General features: G+C 36.3%; 1 protein-coding gene across 1 annotated transcript in view; it reads left to right on the top strand.

The window, feature by feature from the left end:
• Positions 1-19,019, top strand: part of SORCS2 (sortilin related VPS10 domain containing receptor 2) — a 229,772-nt gene that overhangs the window by 120,338 nt on the left and 90,415 nt on the right. Inside the window, exons 2-4 of the mRNA XM_066184899.1 lie at positions 3,621-3,785; positions 8,466-8,539; positions 18,357-18,421. Coding sequence (XP_066040996.1) covers positions 3,621-3,785; positions 8,466-8,539; positions 18,357-18,421 — 304 coding nt within the window. The remainder of the gene's footprint in view (positions 1-3,620; positions 3,786-8,465; positions 8,540-18,356; positions 18,422-19,019) is intronic.

Genomic DNA, 19,019 nt, shown 5'->3' with positions numbered 1-19,019 from the left:
GGGAGGGGGGTTATATTTCAGACACAGTGCAAATGATGCATGTTAATATCCTCTGTTTATTGCCACTTGAAATTGCAGCATAACTTTGAATTGCTGCCAAATCTACAGTTAAGACTCCCGAGTAATCACTATGATTATTCCAAATCTTCATGGTAACAGTGAAAGAAAAAGTCTGATATGCAAAGAACTGGAGCCTAAGCCATCAGAATCTTTTCATCCTTTGGGGCTCAGATTGTGATTCCACTCATAGCAGGAATGGTTAGACATGCATATTGGCCAATCAGTCTTGAAAGAGAGATTAAACAAATGGATTTAGTTATGTTATTTTCAGATTTATTTGATACTTCTATTAACTCCTGCCTCACTGACTTTCTGAAATGAGGAAAAGCATGCCTTTTTTTTTAGTTTTGGAACAGTTTAATTCCTATATTGGCATGGTGTAGTATTTTTCTTTTTTATTAGATTTTTTTTTCTTTTCCCTTTGTTCATCTATAAGAGATACTATTTTTACTCGTTTTTGTTACAATCCTTAGCACTGTTTATCTCCTTAAAATTTATTTTTGTTTACTTCTTTGTAGCTGCTGGAAGTTGTAGACTTACATCTGACCTGAATGTATACACATGTTATTGTGGTTTATTTAGCTAGGTGGAGATTAAGTACTGAGGTCTGAGATAAACAGCATAGTGTAAATTAGGAATTTATTAAAAAAAAATTAGAAGACTCTCACAGGAGTGAGGAATTATATGTAAAATGTTTAAAAGGAGCTCAAATTTATCTGTGCTTAAAGTCTGTTCTGGTTTTTAAATACACAGTTATTCAGGGAAGTAGTGTATTTCGAGTTAAAACCCTCAGCCATCAGTGCTAGTTGGCTCTCCAGATAGTATGTCCTGGTTGCATCCCTTCATCAGTTGCTTGCAGGAGGGTTTTGCTACTTGTTCCGCTTACAAAGTAAATAAAACTTGTTATGGAAAGCATCTAATGTGGATGCAATCTTTAGTCTGGAGCATTTTCCTAAATAACTAGTGTTAGCCAGCAGGCAAGTCTGAGCACCTGGTGTGTTAGCTGTGGGAAGAAAATCTGTATGTCTGGCACATAATGATCAGTTTAAACTATTGAAATATAAATCACAACACTGAGTGAAATTCAAAAATATATATTTAAATGAATTATAATGTGTGTTTGAATAAAAAAATAGTTAGTGAGCCTGCCATATATGCTTATAACTCTACAATCTTTAGGCTATTTTTTAAAATAGATTTAACTCCAAAAGATACATAGTATTTTTGAAGGACAGCATTAGCAAATATCACAATGTGTTTGCATTACCTTATAACAAGCATTTTTCTTATGATTTCAGTGCTGTTGAGTCCACATTACGAAACATAGACTTGCCTATATTTAAGCCTCATTAACAGTGAAAACCACTCCGGTTTATAAATCTCATTCCTTTATTATTTTGAAGCCATGATTTTTATATTTTTGAAAGTGTAAGATTAATAGGGTCATGGGAATTAAAAAAAAAAAAGCAAGACAGTATTGCAGTGGTCCAGAGATTACTGTTCTTTCTAAGTGCAGTTCGTACCTTTTCTGGGGACCAGGTCTTTCTCTCTATGTTCTGGTCACGAAGCAGCAGGGATGAGCACTATATACCTCTCTCAGCAGGAAAATAGTTCAAATGTATTTATTTTCAAGAGAAAATAGATATTTTAAGCCTAAGTCACAGATGGGAGTCTGGCAAAAAGGTACAAATCTCTGTGCTGGGCATAAACACTTCTTCATTTCCCCTTGAGATGCAGGCACAGGGACAGGGCAGCACATGGCAGCCACATTCAATTTTAGGTTCGTGCCACGCCCACTGCAGAAACCCTAATAAATGAGTGTGTTACTAGGATTTTTGAATGCTGTACCTAGGCTACCACCAGCTATTAATGGAGTGTAGATAGTAATGAATTAAACAGACACTGTTTGAAGCACTTCCCAAGAGACAGAAAGCCATTGGATACAGTAAAAATAAGAGAAGACATTTGTGAAGGTGTCATTTACAGAGGCATTCCAATAAAATTGTCAGTTTCCTACTCTTGGGCAAATTATATCATTAAAAAATACAAGAATATAACAACATAATGGGTTATTATTTTGCTCTTCTTACTGACCTAGTCACGCAGCTAATGGAGTAGATTTCTCTTAATAAATGCTTTAGTGTGGGATTTCAGCACAGGACCATGAACCCTGAAGTATCTGTGGTTGTCTCTCTTGTTCAACAATGTGCTTCAATAAGTGCCCTATATGAGGTATATGAAAGCCCTTGTAATTAGTGCCACTGTGTATGTGCTTCAAGGACAAGTGCACATGCTTAAGTTACTTGTCAAATTGGAGCATCTATAAATGTTGAATTTATAGTTTTCCCCCCCAAGTCCAATTGCAGTAAAAGCTCAGCCCAGCTGTCATATCTGTATAATTCATTAGAAGTTTCAAAATTTTAACTTCAGCTGTGCTCTAAAAAAGTGACTACATAAAAATTATACTGTTTTTGTAATCTCTTTCCTCCTCTGTGTTCACATTATTGTAATTCTGTTTGCATAGCTCATTGCCATTTATCTCTGTAAGCAATTTACAGTCACTGTATCACAGTGATCAGTATTCTGTGATGTTTTCTGCACCATTTGCTGGATATTCTAAATACATTTTGAATTAAGGAATTTTTTTTTAATTGTTTTTGAAGTGTGAGCGAGAGAGAGCCCAGCTGGACTTTGAAAATCCAGTTTGTTTGCAGGATATCAGTTGATAAAGGCATATTTTTGAATGCCAACTAGACCCTTTTGATCCGGATAAACAATCAAAATGGATCCTCATATTGGCAGTTTTAGAACCATGATGTTATAGCAAAAGGTGAAGAAGTTGAAATGAGTGAAATTCTGACTAAATTATGGAGGGAGAATTTCTTTGTTGCTTAAAGCTTGACATAAAGGTCACGCAAGGAGACAGCTCAAGATATTATCTTGAGTCAAGGCATTGTTTGGACCTAAAAAGGAAATGCAAATAATTTATTGGCATATTCTTCTGCATCAAAGTGAATTGCCTTTTTATTCAAAATATGTCAGGAAGAGGAGAACAGTGAAATAATAGAGAGATATTATAAAGAAGTTCTTTCTCCTTGGTCATTCATCTGCTATGGCAATGATTATTTTTACAATTAGTAGCTTCACTAGATAAAGAGATTTGTTTATATGGATGTGTTAAAATAAGTCATTACTAGTATTTTGTTTGGCTTTTTTGGGGTATTTTTGCTAGTCTGGAGATTTTATCATGTGGCCTCATGAACCTTGTACACGCACCAAACCCAAGGCAGTCATTGTGAGCAGAGATGAGGAGCATAATCAGTTTGGTGTGGATTGCAAGAGAAGTTATAGAATGTAACATTCACTGATTCGGTCAGGGAAGATTAACAAAATCTTGCAATCCATATCTCTTAGATGATTTGAGTTTCTTGTCTGCAGAATTTTGATATATAAGGTAAGGTGTGTACAAAAGCTGACATTTACACAAAAAAGATAAGGCTGTGTTTTCTGTTACAGAGAAATCAGACTTCTGAAGGTATGTTGTTGTTTTTGTCTTTTAGATAATTCTTGTAAGTTCTTCCCATAACGACCGTGACCAAAGCCTTTTCATAAGCACAGATGAAGGAGCCACTTTCCAGAAACAACCCATTGCTTTCTTTGTGGAAACTCTCCTTTTTCACCCAAAAGAAGAAGATAAAGTACTTGCCTACACCAAGGAAGGAAAGGTAAGGCTTGAAGATACTGCATTTCTTTGAAATTTAGGAATTGATCTATTAAGATTATATAAAGCAATTCTGGCATCCTGATTAGTGTTCGGTTTTATGAAATACCAGTTGCCCTGAATGAAATCATATAGTGGTTTTAAGATTTATTTAAATATTTATTTTATGAATATCCAAATTTTTGTGGTTATGGTAGTTTCAGTCCTGGCATTTTCAGTTGATATGGATACTGGGAATATTTATCCTTCTGCATAATACAGTTAAATAATAATGAAACATGTTCCTCCCTAAAAAGTGACCATAAGCAATTTATAGTAGAGTAGAAAGTTAAAGAAGTAGAAATATTGCCTCCAAAGGCTGTATATCACAGGGTATAAAATAAACTCATACAAAACAAACTTCACCCTCATATAGCAGAATAGGATTTGTGGAATCAGTGACTCTGTAGAAATGTGGAATAATTATCTCCCTTATGATGATTTTAAACCACTTTCTGATTCAGGATCTGCTCATGTTTGTAAATTTTTAGCCTTTTTCAGATTTCTTCTGGGTAAACTGTGAAGTCAATTTTCTGGGTGGGTTGGGCTAAGCACTGATGAGTGTGCACACCATCTGTGAGTGGCTCATCTCATCTTCACGGTGCCAAAACTGCAGCTGCAAACTCACTGTCATTCTGGTCCTGGTAGCAGCCTTGACTCACCTCTACCATTACTCTTGTTTTATACTGAAATTGGTAAACTCTAGTCCATTTTACTCTCATCAAACCTTACAGAAAGTGTTTATTTAGGTGGTGAGATAAGTCAGAGAAGCTGCATATACTACAGCCAAATTCTGCACTGATTCCAGTGATGTTATATCAAGTCATCCTTCTGGACATGTTTTTGAATATACAAGTTAACAGCTGATCCCAAACCAATTCATGTTTACAGGCATTTGCAAATAAGGATAGAACTAGAATAAAAAGCATAGCAAACTAAACAAAGTCAAAAATTACACTAAATATTTTACTTAGCTTTGATTTAAAATCCTAACCAATAAAAAATAATTTCAATGCATGTTATGGAAATAAAATACTTCAGGGAAGCCTGAAGTAATGAAAAGCCTTTGTTATGAAAATATCTTTTTGTAGTTTGGCTTTTGTTCCTGCCAGTAGATATAATTACTGGATTTTTTATAGTTATAGAGTGGCAGAGTCATGATGTGTAAGAGTCCAAAGTGTACTGAACAAGTTGTCCAGCCCACAACAAGTGGGTAGAAGTATTTGTCAGAAGAGAGCAGGAGGTAGAAGTACAAAGAGAAGCAGTTGATGTGTGTTTTGATGAATTAAGCATATTAGGAAGATTGTCAGGAATTTAATACTTGGAAAATCTCCCAAAAGGAGTGATGCTACTATTTACCATGCTTAAAATGTGACTGGACCCCTCCCCCCCCCAAAAAAAAAAAACCCAAACCAAAACCAGTAAGGAATAGTCAGGCTTTCAATGAGACTTAAAAGAGTCAACCATAAAGAGTTCCTTGATAAATCCTACATCTTTATCTTAAATGTGTAGGATTGAAGGATGCCTTTGACTATAACTCGGTCAGTAACCTGCTTATGTTTTGTATGGAATCTGTTATATTTGGCCTAGAAGGGAGAGGAAGATAAAGTGATGTTGGCAGAGAAGGAGTTGAAAATCAAAATTGCATCTTGACACAAGAAAAGGTCACTGTACTAAAATCAATGATCTTGAGAGATTATGTTGATCTGAATTTGCCCTGAGGAGTCAGTACATTCTAGGTTTTTGATTTTAGTAACTTTACCTTCCCTAAAAGAAAGTAGTATCAGAATGTAACACAATCTAAAACTAAGAAGAAACCATTAGCTCCTGTTACTCAAATGATTTCTCACAAAGGCACTTCGCATACTGCAAGGAATGCAAGGAATCAGGTCCTTCATAAATACCAGTCAGCAAGGCTTCTTTATCTACTGGAGTATCGTGGCTTTTTTCACAGCTTTTGATTCGATTTAGGGCTTATTTCATATTGGAAAAATATGCATTGTTCTTTCATTCAGAACCCTAGATTCTGTTTAAATAAATTTCTAGCCTCTAGCTGACACCAAAAATGAATGCAAATCCAGTCAATGTGGTTGGGTTAATCCATTTACTGCCTCAAATCTATATGCTGTTTTTCTGGCTACCCCTCAGTTATAATGAATAACAATCATCTATTTGCTGAGGCTACATAAATGCTTCTATATTTTTTTTTAAAATTGTCAAGGATGCAATAGATTTTAATTGTTCATTTGGAAGCAGAAGGGAGGAAATAATGGCAAAACAGAATCATATTTTCAATATTTTTTAAAAAGCTTTTCAGCACATTTATTGCACAAGTGAGAATAAGCAGAATTATAAGACCTATTAGATGTTTGCTTCAGCCAAAGAGTTTAGCTGTCCACTAAAATAACTGTTTTAACATCCCATCTAATCTCATTTAATAGTTTTCTGTTGAAAAACAGAATACATATGAGTGACTTGAGTTTTTTATTACAGAAAGTTCAATGTGTATGTAAGTTAGTTACGTGTTATTTTTTATCTATTTCAAATATTGTGTCAGTTAAATTTTCATTTCGGCTTGAATATGCCTTATTAGTCCTACTTCACTCTCCCTTGCAGTAAGATTGCAGGGCTTCTTCCCCCTGCAGAAAGCCAAATTGTTCACTTATAAGCTCCTGGACTTCAATCCTAAATGTTTGTGTGAGCAGGTCGTTTGGCTTTGAGGGAGAGAGGGTGGATTTGGTTTGGCCTTTGGCTTCTCTTGTACAGGCATCACTGTTCAAAGGGCAAGAATCTTTCATTTTCTTTTGAAATTCCTTGATGACAAAAATACATCCCTTTGTTCATGTGCCAGTGTTGTCCCTGATCCTAAATAGTTCTCTTCCCTCTTGCCAGGAACTTCTGAATTCTTGGCTTTCTTAGCAGCTTAGACAGCAGGGTTAGGATAGCACATTAAATGATCATCTGTCACAGATTTAAGCAGTCTACTGCGGGAGGTTACCCAGTGAGCAGGGACTTTTTAGAAAAATGGTGAACCCAATGGTTATCTTTTCTGCGGTGCCTGTGGTGACAAGTGTTTGAAGAAGTAAGCAGCTTAGGTTCTTCACCCTGCACAGTCCAGTCCATTCACAGCCGCATCCATCCTCCCAAGGAGGTTGCTCGGGGCAGGATGTTATAAAATACCCTGGTTGCAGCAAATCCCAAGCCACATTAAATTAATACCAGAAATTTAGCAGGCAAATCAGGAGCCTGGCTCTGCAGCCCTATCATTTAGCTCTGGGGATGAAGAATTTTTGATCCCCAATCATTTCTGTCTGTGCATTGACTGACTACAGTAAGCAGTCTGAGTCCTCATTGTAGTTTCCTACCCTGTGGTCTGTCTACTTTAATCAAGTGTGCAATGGAAGAAAGCCCAGTCATTGTGGAGTGCCGAGTAACTGGGAAATTCTCTTCTATCTCTAATTCAAACTTTAGCAGATTTACTATATAGTTTATGCTACATTACCTCAGCCTTCATCTTTACATATTAATATTGCTGTTTTTCCGTAGTAGAACATAGTACATAACTGCGGGGGGGTTTTATCTTTTGTCATTGAACCTGTCATTTGAAAACATAAACATTCCTTACTACTCCTTGTAAGATACTTTCCCCCAGAACACTCAGTTACTGAATTGGTGACTTCTACATCAGAGGAGAACAGTTTTTGCTTGCCTTTTTATCCCTCTTATTAGAGCTATCAAGAGAAAAACCAACTTATGTAAATTGGATCAAATAAGAAATGCATGCAGACAGCAGGGGGCTTTAAATCTGTCTTTCAGAAGTATGGTAGAAACTTCCTATTTAATGAGAGGAAATACATTTTGAAGGCAAATGCTAAAGGAAGGAGATTTTTTTAAGAGCTATTTTAGATCCCACGTTATTCTGGGAGAAAACATCTTTCATCTGCACTCTCGATATCCATCCATATCATTATCATTTGTTTCTTTTACCAGAGGGGAGCTGCTCATGGAGAAGGTGGAGCAGGAATCCTTCTCCTCCAGGCCATCTTCTGCCTCTGTGCTGAAGGACCAATTCTTGTGGGTTACAAATTAGTGTCTGTGGAGCAAGCCCATAAGTGCATCTCTCATCAAATCTCTTAAGCATTTCTGTAATATATTTTGGTCCTCTTCTAGCAGAGTTTTAAATCCATTGACTTCCTGGCTTAAGTACTTTTGATGGCATTAAGGCTTGAAGCATAAAGGAAACATTTGTGCTTCTTTGGTCAATGAATGAGAGGAAGGAGAAGTGCCTTTTTACCATCCCTCTTGTGTAACCTTGCTGAGGTAAAAAAAAAAATTTGCTGACCCCAAATGAATTGTGTTTTCACAGTAAACAAAAAGTAATTTTTGCAGAATTTTCTTTATTATAGATGATATTTTAAAATAATTTCTCTATGAAAGGCTGTTACTCTGAAAAACAAGGTACTGAGCTCCTGGTAATGTGTTTCGGGGTTGTTTTTTTTTTATTTTTTTCTTTTTAATTTGTGTGCAATCTATCTTTCTAATAGTGATATAGGCCCTGTCTTTGAAGATGTACAGTATTATCATCTTGTACAGTATTACAGTTTCCTATTATCTAATTTTTCACCTTTTTTTTTTCTTTTTCTAGATTTATGTATCTATTGACTTGGGGAAAAAATGGAATCTTCTGCACGAACGAGTTTCTAAAGATCATTTTTTTTGGTAAGAAGTCTGCTATTTTTGAAATAATAAAATGGGCAGCAAAAGTATTTCATTCTAATCCAAGAAGATGTTTACAGAGGTGTGGATGGGGACTGTGTGAGCCTTGGCATCCTTTGCAGATGATGGCAATGTTCCTGTATGCTCTATGGCAAAATCATACTCATTCCAGGGATTATACTGAGTATCAGCACATGGAAGGGTTATAGGTCTGGATCTGAGGAGCCCAAGATTAAAAAAAAAATCTGCAATGTTGAATGAAATTGCTCTCCATTTTACTGGTGAAACTGATCTTTTGAAAGAAGAGGAGTCTTTTTGCAGAGAAATATCTATAATTTTTTTTTAAGAGAGGCTGGGTCATACCTGCTGACTTGAGTCATATATACACTTGCACTATTAAGGAAACGGGTGAAAAATATGACTTTATTGAGGACATATATATATAATTATTTTATTTTCAGCCGAACTACTGTGCAGGTATCTCACATTGTGTATGTATCTCACAATGTATTTAAGAAGTGGTTTAAACAGGTTGACAAAATGTTTGAAAAGTAAGTTAGTGTCTATTTTACAAATAAAATTATTTTGAAAATGGTATAGCTTCTTTAAAACCAAAATTAAGTTTTTGATTGTATTTTAATTAATTTTATTTTTTAAATTCATCAGTTTCCTGCTCACTTCTACCTTTGACATTGAACTTCAATGTTTAAGTATGTATTTTTTTATTAAAGGTTTAAGTCATACTACACTAGACACTTGTGCTCCCTAAATGGCTTTTAACTTCTAAATGGACTCTGATCCTTGTCAGTTGTGCAAGGTATAATTTTCCATATGTCTATGGAAGCACATCTGGCATTCAGTAGTATTTTGTGGTTTGCTGGGGGTGGTGCCAGTATTGCAATGGATACCTGATCTTCCTCTCATCTGTGACCCACCCAGATTTTCATGCAGTTCTTTCACTCTTGTGTTGAAATAAATAATCATCCTGGCCATACTCAGGGTAAAACAAAGCAATAAAACAAAACCTGCTTAAACTTTTGGTTAGGAAGCACACAGAGGTGTTATGGTATCTACAGATACATTGGGCACTGCCCGAAGCATAATTTGGTGAGTCCAAGGTTGTGCTGGCACGTGTGCTGCTGCTGCTGAAGCTGGGCAGGAGGAAGGTTGGGACTGAGGCAGAGACACATGGACAGTTTCAAACCCTGTCTGAAAGATCTGGGAGCACAAGACTTATCCTGCCCTGCTGGTGTCATCAGCCCTGGGCACAAAACACTTCCAAGGGCCTCATCTTCAATCTGCAACCTACTTCCTGCACATAATTTTAGAAAAGTAGCCTGTACTTGGCTACTTCACCTGAACATTCATCTGATTTATTCCAGTTTGCCCCATCTTTATCTGCTGAAACAGTTGAGTAGACAATTGAGCAGACACTTCCTGCTTACTTGCTCCTGCAAAGTATAGCTTTGAACAGCAATTTAGCAGCTTATTTCTGCACAGCAGGCAGAGTTTCATAGGCCATACACTTTGCAGATCTTTTAAGTACCCGGTGGAAATGTTTAGTTGTTTCTAAGTAGCATTGTGTGTCAGAAATATCACGTCTGCCTTATAACCAATTCTTCCCTAGCCAGATTATAAGGGATGTAAATCATGAGGGCATGTGGTTATCTGTCTTTAATAAAAATATTTTGAAATGCATGAAGACTAAAATCCATCCAAGTCGTTAACAGGTAAGAAATAAGAATGGCAGCCTCTCTCTCACAGACTTTTTTATTGGAGTTTTTTTCTCATCTGACACTCAGCACACTTAAATTATGAAAAATACAGAAAATCACTGAAATGTGTGTCAGTTTTGCTCCAACCCAAATAATTTGTCACTTTTCTGTATGTAAGGATTAAAGCCAACAAAGGCATGTTTAATATTAAGGCTGTATTTTGCTGTGTTTCAGAATCCTTATGTTTCCTTATATCATTTGATCGGAATAACTCCAATGTAGTATTTCAAAGTCATGGTTGTTCATAAACGTCACATTCCTCACAAATAAGAATTATAAATTTGAGGAATCTGTACATATATAACTGGTAGAAATATTTTCTAGGGGCTTCTTTTCCTCTTTTCTACATGGAGACAATAGTGATTTCTCTGAAAAACTGTATCAGCCAGCAACAGCAAGGGTTTGGAAGCAGATATTAGTGCATCACTACCAAATTATCCTTCTCATAAACTTACTTAGAATAAAGATATGTATTTGACTTCTATTTCATATGGAAATTTGCAACACATAGAGAGTCAGCTGTGAGTGGAGAGTTGGACATGACGGCTTTCCAATGGGAGTTTGTCATGTGAGACTTTCCAGTATTTATGGCCTTTGTCACCCAAATTACCCGAGTGCTAGATAGAAACAAGTGTTTGCATCATTTTCAACAGATGTAAGGATTGGGCTTTGTAATAGTTTGACTGTAAGGGCACCAAGTCTAGTGTTGTTTTCCTGTCAGCGTACATATGATCTGTTAAAAATATTATGTCAAACTAATTGTACATCTCATGATAAATGAGGGCATGTCTCTTGCTGATCGTAGCTGGTTGTGCCAAGAACATTTCACTGGGCAGATCTTTAGCAGATGTTTCCTCTTTGATTTCAATTTGAGCTTTGCCACTGAGGTTAATAATATAGCCTAAGATATTTATTTCAGTCTGGTAACTACAAATAATATCAGTCATAATATTTTCCTGTGCTTTGTAAAAAACCATTTTTTCTATGCCTCCAGAATCAGCCAGATCTTCCTGCATTTCCTGAAAAAGCTTTTTTGTTTTGTTTTGTTTTGTTTTGCTCAATGAAAATCTGAATATAATTAATTTAATGGAATGTGTTATGTATTTATATTAAGGGAAGGTCAATAGAGACTGAGTATTTTAAATGTTTATGTTCAGATACATATTATAGATTTATATGCAATATATTAATATCATGTTTTAGGCTTTATTTGCTTTCCAAGTGTTCTTGATCCTTCCTTAAATATCTTTTTAGATTTAATGTGTGGAATTTGATCTTTCATATAGTGGAACTAAAGAAAATATTATTGGAACTAGTGGAAAATGTATACAGCCATCTCTAATTTAGGAGCACAGAATATTTTCTTTCTTCTGTGATACAGTGTGATCTTTTCTTACCATCCTAGCTGATTTTCCTATTTGTTTATTTATTCTTTTGGAAAAGAAAACTGACTCAGCCTTCATAAGAGTTTGTCTTCTCCAAACATTTTAGGAGGGAAAGGAGGCTTCCCAGAGAGCTGGTTGATGCCCCAGGCCTGTCAGTGTTTAAGAGACATTTGGGCAATGCCATGAACCACTTGCTTTAAATTTTGGTCAGTGATAAATAGGTCAGGCAGGGGGACTGGAGGGTTACTGGTGCCTTCCAACTGAAATAGTTTATTCTACCCTATTCTAAAATCAGAAGAGTATAAAGCAAAAGCATGAAAGGCAGATTTGAAACTAACAATAAAATAAAATAAAATACTAAGTCATACTGTAATTAAAAAAAAAAGTATCAACATATAGAAAATAAGTGGGGTTTTTTCTGTATCAATACTAATTAGTCTTCTTTTTAAATTTATTTTGAGCAACTTCTTTTTCTCTAAAATTAAGAAACTTCTCTTGCTGTGGTCAGTTTTACTTCTGCCTACAAACTGCATTTGCCCCAGTGTGATGATTTCTGTTTAAGAGATGTTACAGCACCCATTCTTTATGACTGCTTTTTTCAGTTCTTGGTGCACTTGTAGCATGGAATGCATATATACGAGCTATCCCAGCCAAACATCAAACAACCACCCATTACATGGTATATAACTCATTTTGTGTATGAAGCCCATTTTAAAAAGTGCTGTATTATGTGGTAATCCTTGCCAAGAAGAGAGGGTAGTGGAGTTTGGGATTCCTTTAGGTCTGCTGCTATTCTTCCCAGTCCCCAAGGCTTATGTAGCATTGAGAAATCCTTTTGATTTCTCAAAATAGGTCTTAGTAATACATTATCAAAGAATAGATTGTGAATCAGCTGTCTACACTAGCAAAAATATACCCTGGGACAGTAAGAAATGAATTGGTAATTACCAGAGAATTAGGCCCAACACATTTCTTTTATGATTATCTAGAGCCTTAGGAATTCTTTATCCTTGACTCACTCGGATATTTGGATCCTATGCTATGGGTATCTTGCTCTTATTTTTAGCTAGAGATTTTCCATTTTCTTGAGAGGTAAGAACATAAAAATAAAGAATGATGAGTTTATTTTGATGAAGCACTTGTTCTCAGGGGATAAAGTTCTGTTCTCATCATGAAACTCCATACAGATACTCAGTCACAGCTGTACCCATTTATGTCAAGTGTTGTGGGTGCCTGGCTATTCAAATGTCAGGTGAAAGGGAGGATTTCAGCCATGTTATGTCCTGAAAGGGAGAAATGCAAAGAGGATTGCATTGAGCCTTTGTCATTGAATTTTTTACTTGTGTGTAAACCGGAGAATCTGTATGGGCAGTTGTTCTTATGTTTGACTTAATCACTTGGAAAAGGTTTTGTTTCTATTTCTGTGTGATGATGTTGTGGCTGGTTTATGTGGCAAGGTTTGGTAGCAGGAACATTCAGGGCTTCTGTGGGATCAGACCAGGAGCTGCCCTCGTGTCAGACAGAGCCAGTCCCAGCCAGCCCCAAGGAAAACCCTCTACTGGCCAAACAGCCTGTGAGTGAGGCTGATGGTGCCTCTGTGATAACAGATTAAACAAAGGGTAAAAAGTGCCCAGCAGGTGTGAGAGAAAGGGGTGAGAATATGTGGGAGGAACAGCCCTGCAGACATCACGGTCAGTACAGGAGGGGGAAGAGATGCTCCAGGTGCCAGAGCAGAGACAGAGACACTCCTGCAGCCTGTGGTGAAGGCCATGGTGAGGCATTATCCTACTCTGTTATTCATTAGCAATAAATTGAATTACTCTTCTCTAAGTCAAGTCAGTTTCACTTGTAAGAGTAATTCATGAGTGATCTCCCTGTCTTTATCTCCACTCTTGAGCTTTTCATTATATTTTCTCCCCCTGTCCTGCTAAGATGGGGCAGTGAGGGAGTAGATTGTGAGCACCTTGTGGCCACCAAGCTGAGCCCGAGGCAAGGACAAACCACTGCAACTCTTCTGTTTGAACAAACATGGTAGGGAAAACGTTTTTGTTAAAAAGCATTTAGGCATAGGGTGTAAACAAGTAACGGCACACGTTGGCTGTGTAAGGCATTGACTGAATCATTAAAGGTGTGCCTTTTGAAGTGGATGTGAAGGCAGCAAGGCTTGAAACACAAATCAGTCATAAGCAGATGTATTTTTAGGTTATATGAATCAAATAATAGTTTTTTCTTCCTGAGTGACCTGCTTGCCAAGAGTCAATGCCATTTTAAACTACTCAGTGAAAACATTTGTATGCTTTTGACCTGCTTTCTAAGCATGGCAGTGCCCTTAGCCAATTGCTAGAAATCAGTCAGTATAGATGGGGAACATGTTACTTTTTGGATTAAGTTTGTATTCCAAGATTATGAGAGGGGCAAATTTAGGAACCCAGCAAGTTTTCAGATGGCCTTCGATTGGAGGCTCCTGCACATCAGCAAGCATGTTTGTCTTGATTTGGTTTTGTTTTCAGATGTCCTGGTTGAAGTTGTCTCTTCATTAATATTCACCCAAATGAACTGCATCAAATGTTTAACAATGAAGGGATCCACTGGAGGTAGGGAAGGCGTATGTCCAGAGCAGACTGTACTGTATTGATAAGTGTTTGCAGACAATTGCTCCCCTGCGAAATGAGCCTGGACTACTGGAAAGAAAGGGGTTCCTGCTTGAAGTAAAATTGAATCATAATCTCTTCATAGAAGGGACTGATGCTTATGGTTCACATTTTGAGAAGTGCACTGTTACATGTCAGTTGTAATTAATTGAATCATGGTATTCATGATAATAATAATAATGAATAGTGCATAACTGAAATTTCAGGTGAGTATTTGTGTTTTCCTAATGCTGCACCGAACAAGAAGAAGACAATATTGGGGCATTTAGGGAAAAAGAGAGATACCTGTATAAAAGAAATTTTTAAAATTAAAATAATAGAAAAGGTCTCCCATAAAACTTTTAACAGAGAATTCTAAATTCTTAGCATTTCACTATGTTTATTTAAAACTACAAAAAAATCTAATGGTTGTATCATGAAATATATATTTATACACCTACTAAGACAAATGCAAAAGGCTTTTCAATTGCCTCCATTGCACCATATGCTGTTAAGGTCAGTGAAAATACCTGGTGAAGCACTAATGCAAAAATTATGAAGAATTAGGTTGTATAGCAGCTAATCTTTCAGGAGAACTTCTGTAAAGTGTAAAAATTCATATGCATAAGAAAACTAATCCCTCAAAAAAATTCTAAAATTACATTCTGCAGAGCTATTTTCTCCAAGAGACTCAACATGATGTCAGACAAGCACAAGGGAGATAATGGGAGCTTGTGTTCACAGGAAAGGGAAGAAGCGTATTGAGGCTCCATGTATTTCCACCACCCTGCAGTCAAGTTGGGCTGTTTTAATTCTGAAGTGTTGTAACCACCCTGTTATGTGATCCGAAGTGTTGGTGTGTTGCACTTGCTTTATCCTGCACGGTACACTTGGTCAAGAAATGTTTCTTTCCCTAGAGGAAGACATTTCTGATCTGAAAGTTAGGCTGAATTTCATTGGAAAACTTAGAGGTTGAATGTAAAACATTAAAAAGTCAACCAGAAAGCCCTGAATTTATCTAATTAAAATTCTAAACCAACAAATGGTCTCAGGCTGCTGAGGTTTGAACATTTTAATTGCAAAGTACTCTGAGAAAAGTGGGGGAATTTTAATCAAACCAAAAAACAACCACTACTGAAATTGAAAAAAATAGATAGTTCCTAGGAAAGTGCCTGTTCTATTTGGAGGGAAGAGATATTAAAATTTATTCTAAAATGTCAACCGAAAAGAAAGAAGCTGTCAGATTATCAGGGTCCACTGCATCTGTGCTTTACAAGACAGAAAAGATCCTATCCTAAAGCCAACTGGGGAACAGTAAACTGTCCTTGTGAATGGATGTGTGGACATAATGCTCACACTGCTACAATGCACTTATGTTGTGGTAGGAGTCAGTTTGTAAATGAAAATGCAAAAAACCACCAACTTTGTCTAACATTTCTCTCTCAATATAGAAAGTATGCAGATGAGCTGTCCTTTTCAGAGGACCACACAGGGTTTGTGTTCCTGTATGCACCTTGTTTGCCTGTTATTTTCAGAAGCTTGGCAGAGGGCTCTGGTCTGTGTTTTGCCTGCAGAATATCACACAACTTTTCCTCTGGTTCATGATTTAAGCACAAGTGAAATAACAGTATTATCTTTTAAGTACTGTTGGCAGAGGAGTCCACTGAAATGAGATTAGTTTATTCTTCAGGGATATAGCTTCAAATTCTCTATATTAGTTATACTCTCTTCTGGAGATTTTCTTAGCAGCTGTAAGAGACTTGGTCTTTTTTTCAGTAAAAGAAGAAAGGACTGTTCCTAAGTGTTTGTAAAGCTGGGTAAAGGGACTTTGGCGTTCAGAAACTCTGCTCTGTAGCTGACATTCAAAAACAGACTTTGAAGGTGTAACATCTTCCTTGAGTAAATGGTGTCTGCTGCTAGAGTTCATCAGTACAAAATTTACAGTAATGGAAAACACAGTATTTTTAAATATTCTGCTTATTTTAGAATTAATTAAATAATTATAATTAAATAAAACTCTAAAGGAGAAAAGTAGTCTGGGTAGGAAATTTTCATTCAGTGGTTTTCATTAAAACAGATCAGTTACATCTTCTTTCACTGAAAAATTACACTGGAAACAGTCTACATGTGTCTGCTACCACTGTTAGGAGGAGCATGATAGAAGTGAGATCATTGTAATTCTGAGCTGTTGAAATAAAGATGAGAAGGTAAAGATATTGACAAATACCTCAAACTGTGCTTATGAAATCATTTGTGATAAATTATAGATACAAGAATTTCAGAGGTACCCAAAAACTTTCTTTGCATTATTGATGCTTATTAGCATGTCAGGCTCAGAAAATTCAACCCAAAGGTTTCTTTTGTTCAGCTGCCTTAGGTCCAACACTATAAGTAAAATATTCAGCAAACATTTTCTTCCCTCAAATTGCTGACTACAGAGTTATAACTGGTTTGATTTTGTATTGTGGCTATCTAGAAACACAGATAACAGCACACACAGCACAAAATTTCACAGATCCCTTCCCTCTGCTCATATATATATTCTCATCAGACCTCAGTGGATCTAAAATCTTCTCTAACCTAATACACTGCCTCCAAAATGCTTAAATAGTTTGTGTTTGAGACATCAAATTCTTAATAAAAACAAGTTTTTTCCATGCATTTACTAAAAAAAACCCCAAAAAACCAAAAAAACCCAAAAAAACCCACTATAAGTTTCGCTTACATCTTATGGTTTGGAGGGGGCTCATCCCTCCCCCTCCCTTTCCTTCTTTGGACTCATCATTTATCTTATTAGGGAAAAACAGCATATGTGATTATTTCTGGTTGTTATGCAGCAGTGGAAATCATCCAGTTTCTGCCCCCTGGCCTGTGTTCCCGAGGAGCCACCAATTACTGAGTCTGAGTTTTAACCACTCCTCATAAATCACTGCTACTAAAATCATTAAACAATGATGTAATTTCAGTCCAAAGTATAGCTTTATTGCATTTGATTGTTAATAATTTTATCAAAATTATCATTTTCTCTTAAGTATCTTAATGGACCATTTTAATATCTGCATCCAGCTGCACTTTATCACTCAGTGTATCTCCTTTGTGTGTGTTCAGCTTGCATTTTCTGACTCGATGGACTCTGGCCCTGCCAGTGAGGGGCCTTGAGAGAAGTGATGTGTCTGTGGGAGTGGGGCTGGATTCTGCTTCACGTTGTGACAGCACAACTGCCAGCTCAAAGCTTGCTCTGCAGAATCTGCCTGACTAATCACAATAGAAGAGCCAGGAAAAAAAGCACAGCTGGGGCTGCCATTCCCAGGCTGGGATGGAAGCCCTGAGGGTAGAAAACTCATCTTTTGGCTGAGCGTATTTGACATGAGAGATATTGGGAGAAAATCATCCTGTATTCCCATTACACCTTTACAAAGTTAAACTGTACCTTGATCAACTCTGACCGAATTTCCTTCTCAGGATATTTTTTTCTCAAAATTATTCTTCACTTTCTTTGTCAAAGCAGAATGTACTCTTCTCTTGAATATGCTAACCAGAGTTATATCAATTTGTTATAGAAATCGTGTGTCAAGTTTAAGATATTTCTAATAAGAAAGGAATTTAACTCTCTTTTAGCAATAAATCCTCCTTGTAATCTCAAATGTTAAATATAATTGTAAAAAGATGCTATAGAGCTTGAAAGTGCATGTGTCTGCATATCTGTGTGTGTGTTTGTATCAATTTATGATTATGAAGGTTTTTTCCTAATTTCATGCATATTTCTATTCTTTTTTTTCCAATTGATTCTATTTGTGTGCAGTTTTTAGTGTAAGAGATTCTAAAGAAATTTAAGGAAAACATAATGTAAAGAAGAGAAAAAATAATTTCCTTATTGATGTTAGTAATAGGACATTATAAATGAGGTTTATTTTATTCCCAGCTAGAATTCTAAAGCTGGTTAGTATAAAATCCTCTCTTTTCTTCCATCCCCATAATTACTATTCTGTAGCTGGCTCTACATAACTTGATTATATTATTATGTTTTCAGGGCTGTTGCTGGAGTTGACGGGGACCTTGATTTAGTTCATATGGAAATCCAGGACCCCACTGGAGGTATGCAGATGAAAATGTTATCAATTGATACACTAGTGTATAATAATTTCTCTTTGCTATAGAGGTACTTTTTGGATTGTTTTTAAAACTAGTCAGAAGAGAAAGTGTGCAAGTCAGATTCCTTCTCTATTTATTTGCAGTCAGCAAAACTGTCCACTTATGTAAAAATATAGTGTAATTTAAAATCTACTTGTTTTTCACTTGAAGAGGAATTGGCGTCAAGACGCTATGCTCTGTTGATAATGTCCATTAATAGTGCAATTTATCCTGGCATTTAAACATTGAACAGTTTCTCCTGATTTGCAAATAAAACTGGTAATGCAGCGTTAGTGCTGGGTAAGTGTCTGTTAATGTGAATCATTGCATGTGTCAGGTCTAGTGCACCAACTACCATCTCTCAGAATTTCCTCATGCTATAGTATCCAGTATACTTTGAAACTTCAAAAGGAAAATAAATGGAAAAGCAGATTAGTAGTCAGAATGTGCCTAAAGAGTCACCATAATTCCAAAAGCTTGTATAGTTTCTTGTTACCAATCATACTCTTGAAAGATAATTTAATTCCTTGAATCAGATTATCTAAGTTCCTGTGCAATCTTA

The sequence above is a fragment of the Chamaea fasciata genome, unplaced genomic scaffold (genome assembly GCF_029207755.1).
Source record: "Chamaea fasciata isolate MVZ Bird 193981 ecotype frontalis unplaced genomic scaffold, bChaFas1.0.hap1 SCAF_6, whole genome shotgun sequence".
NCBI lineage: Eukaryota > Metazoa > Chordata > Aves > Passeriformes > Sylviidae > Chamaea > Chamaea fasciata.
The sequence above is the reverse complement of the archived record's forward strand: the minus strand, read 5'-3'. Positions and strand labels throughout refer to the sequence as shown.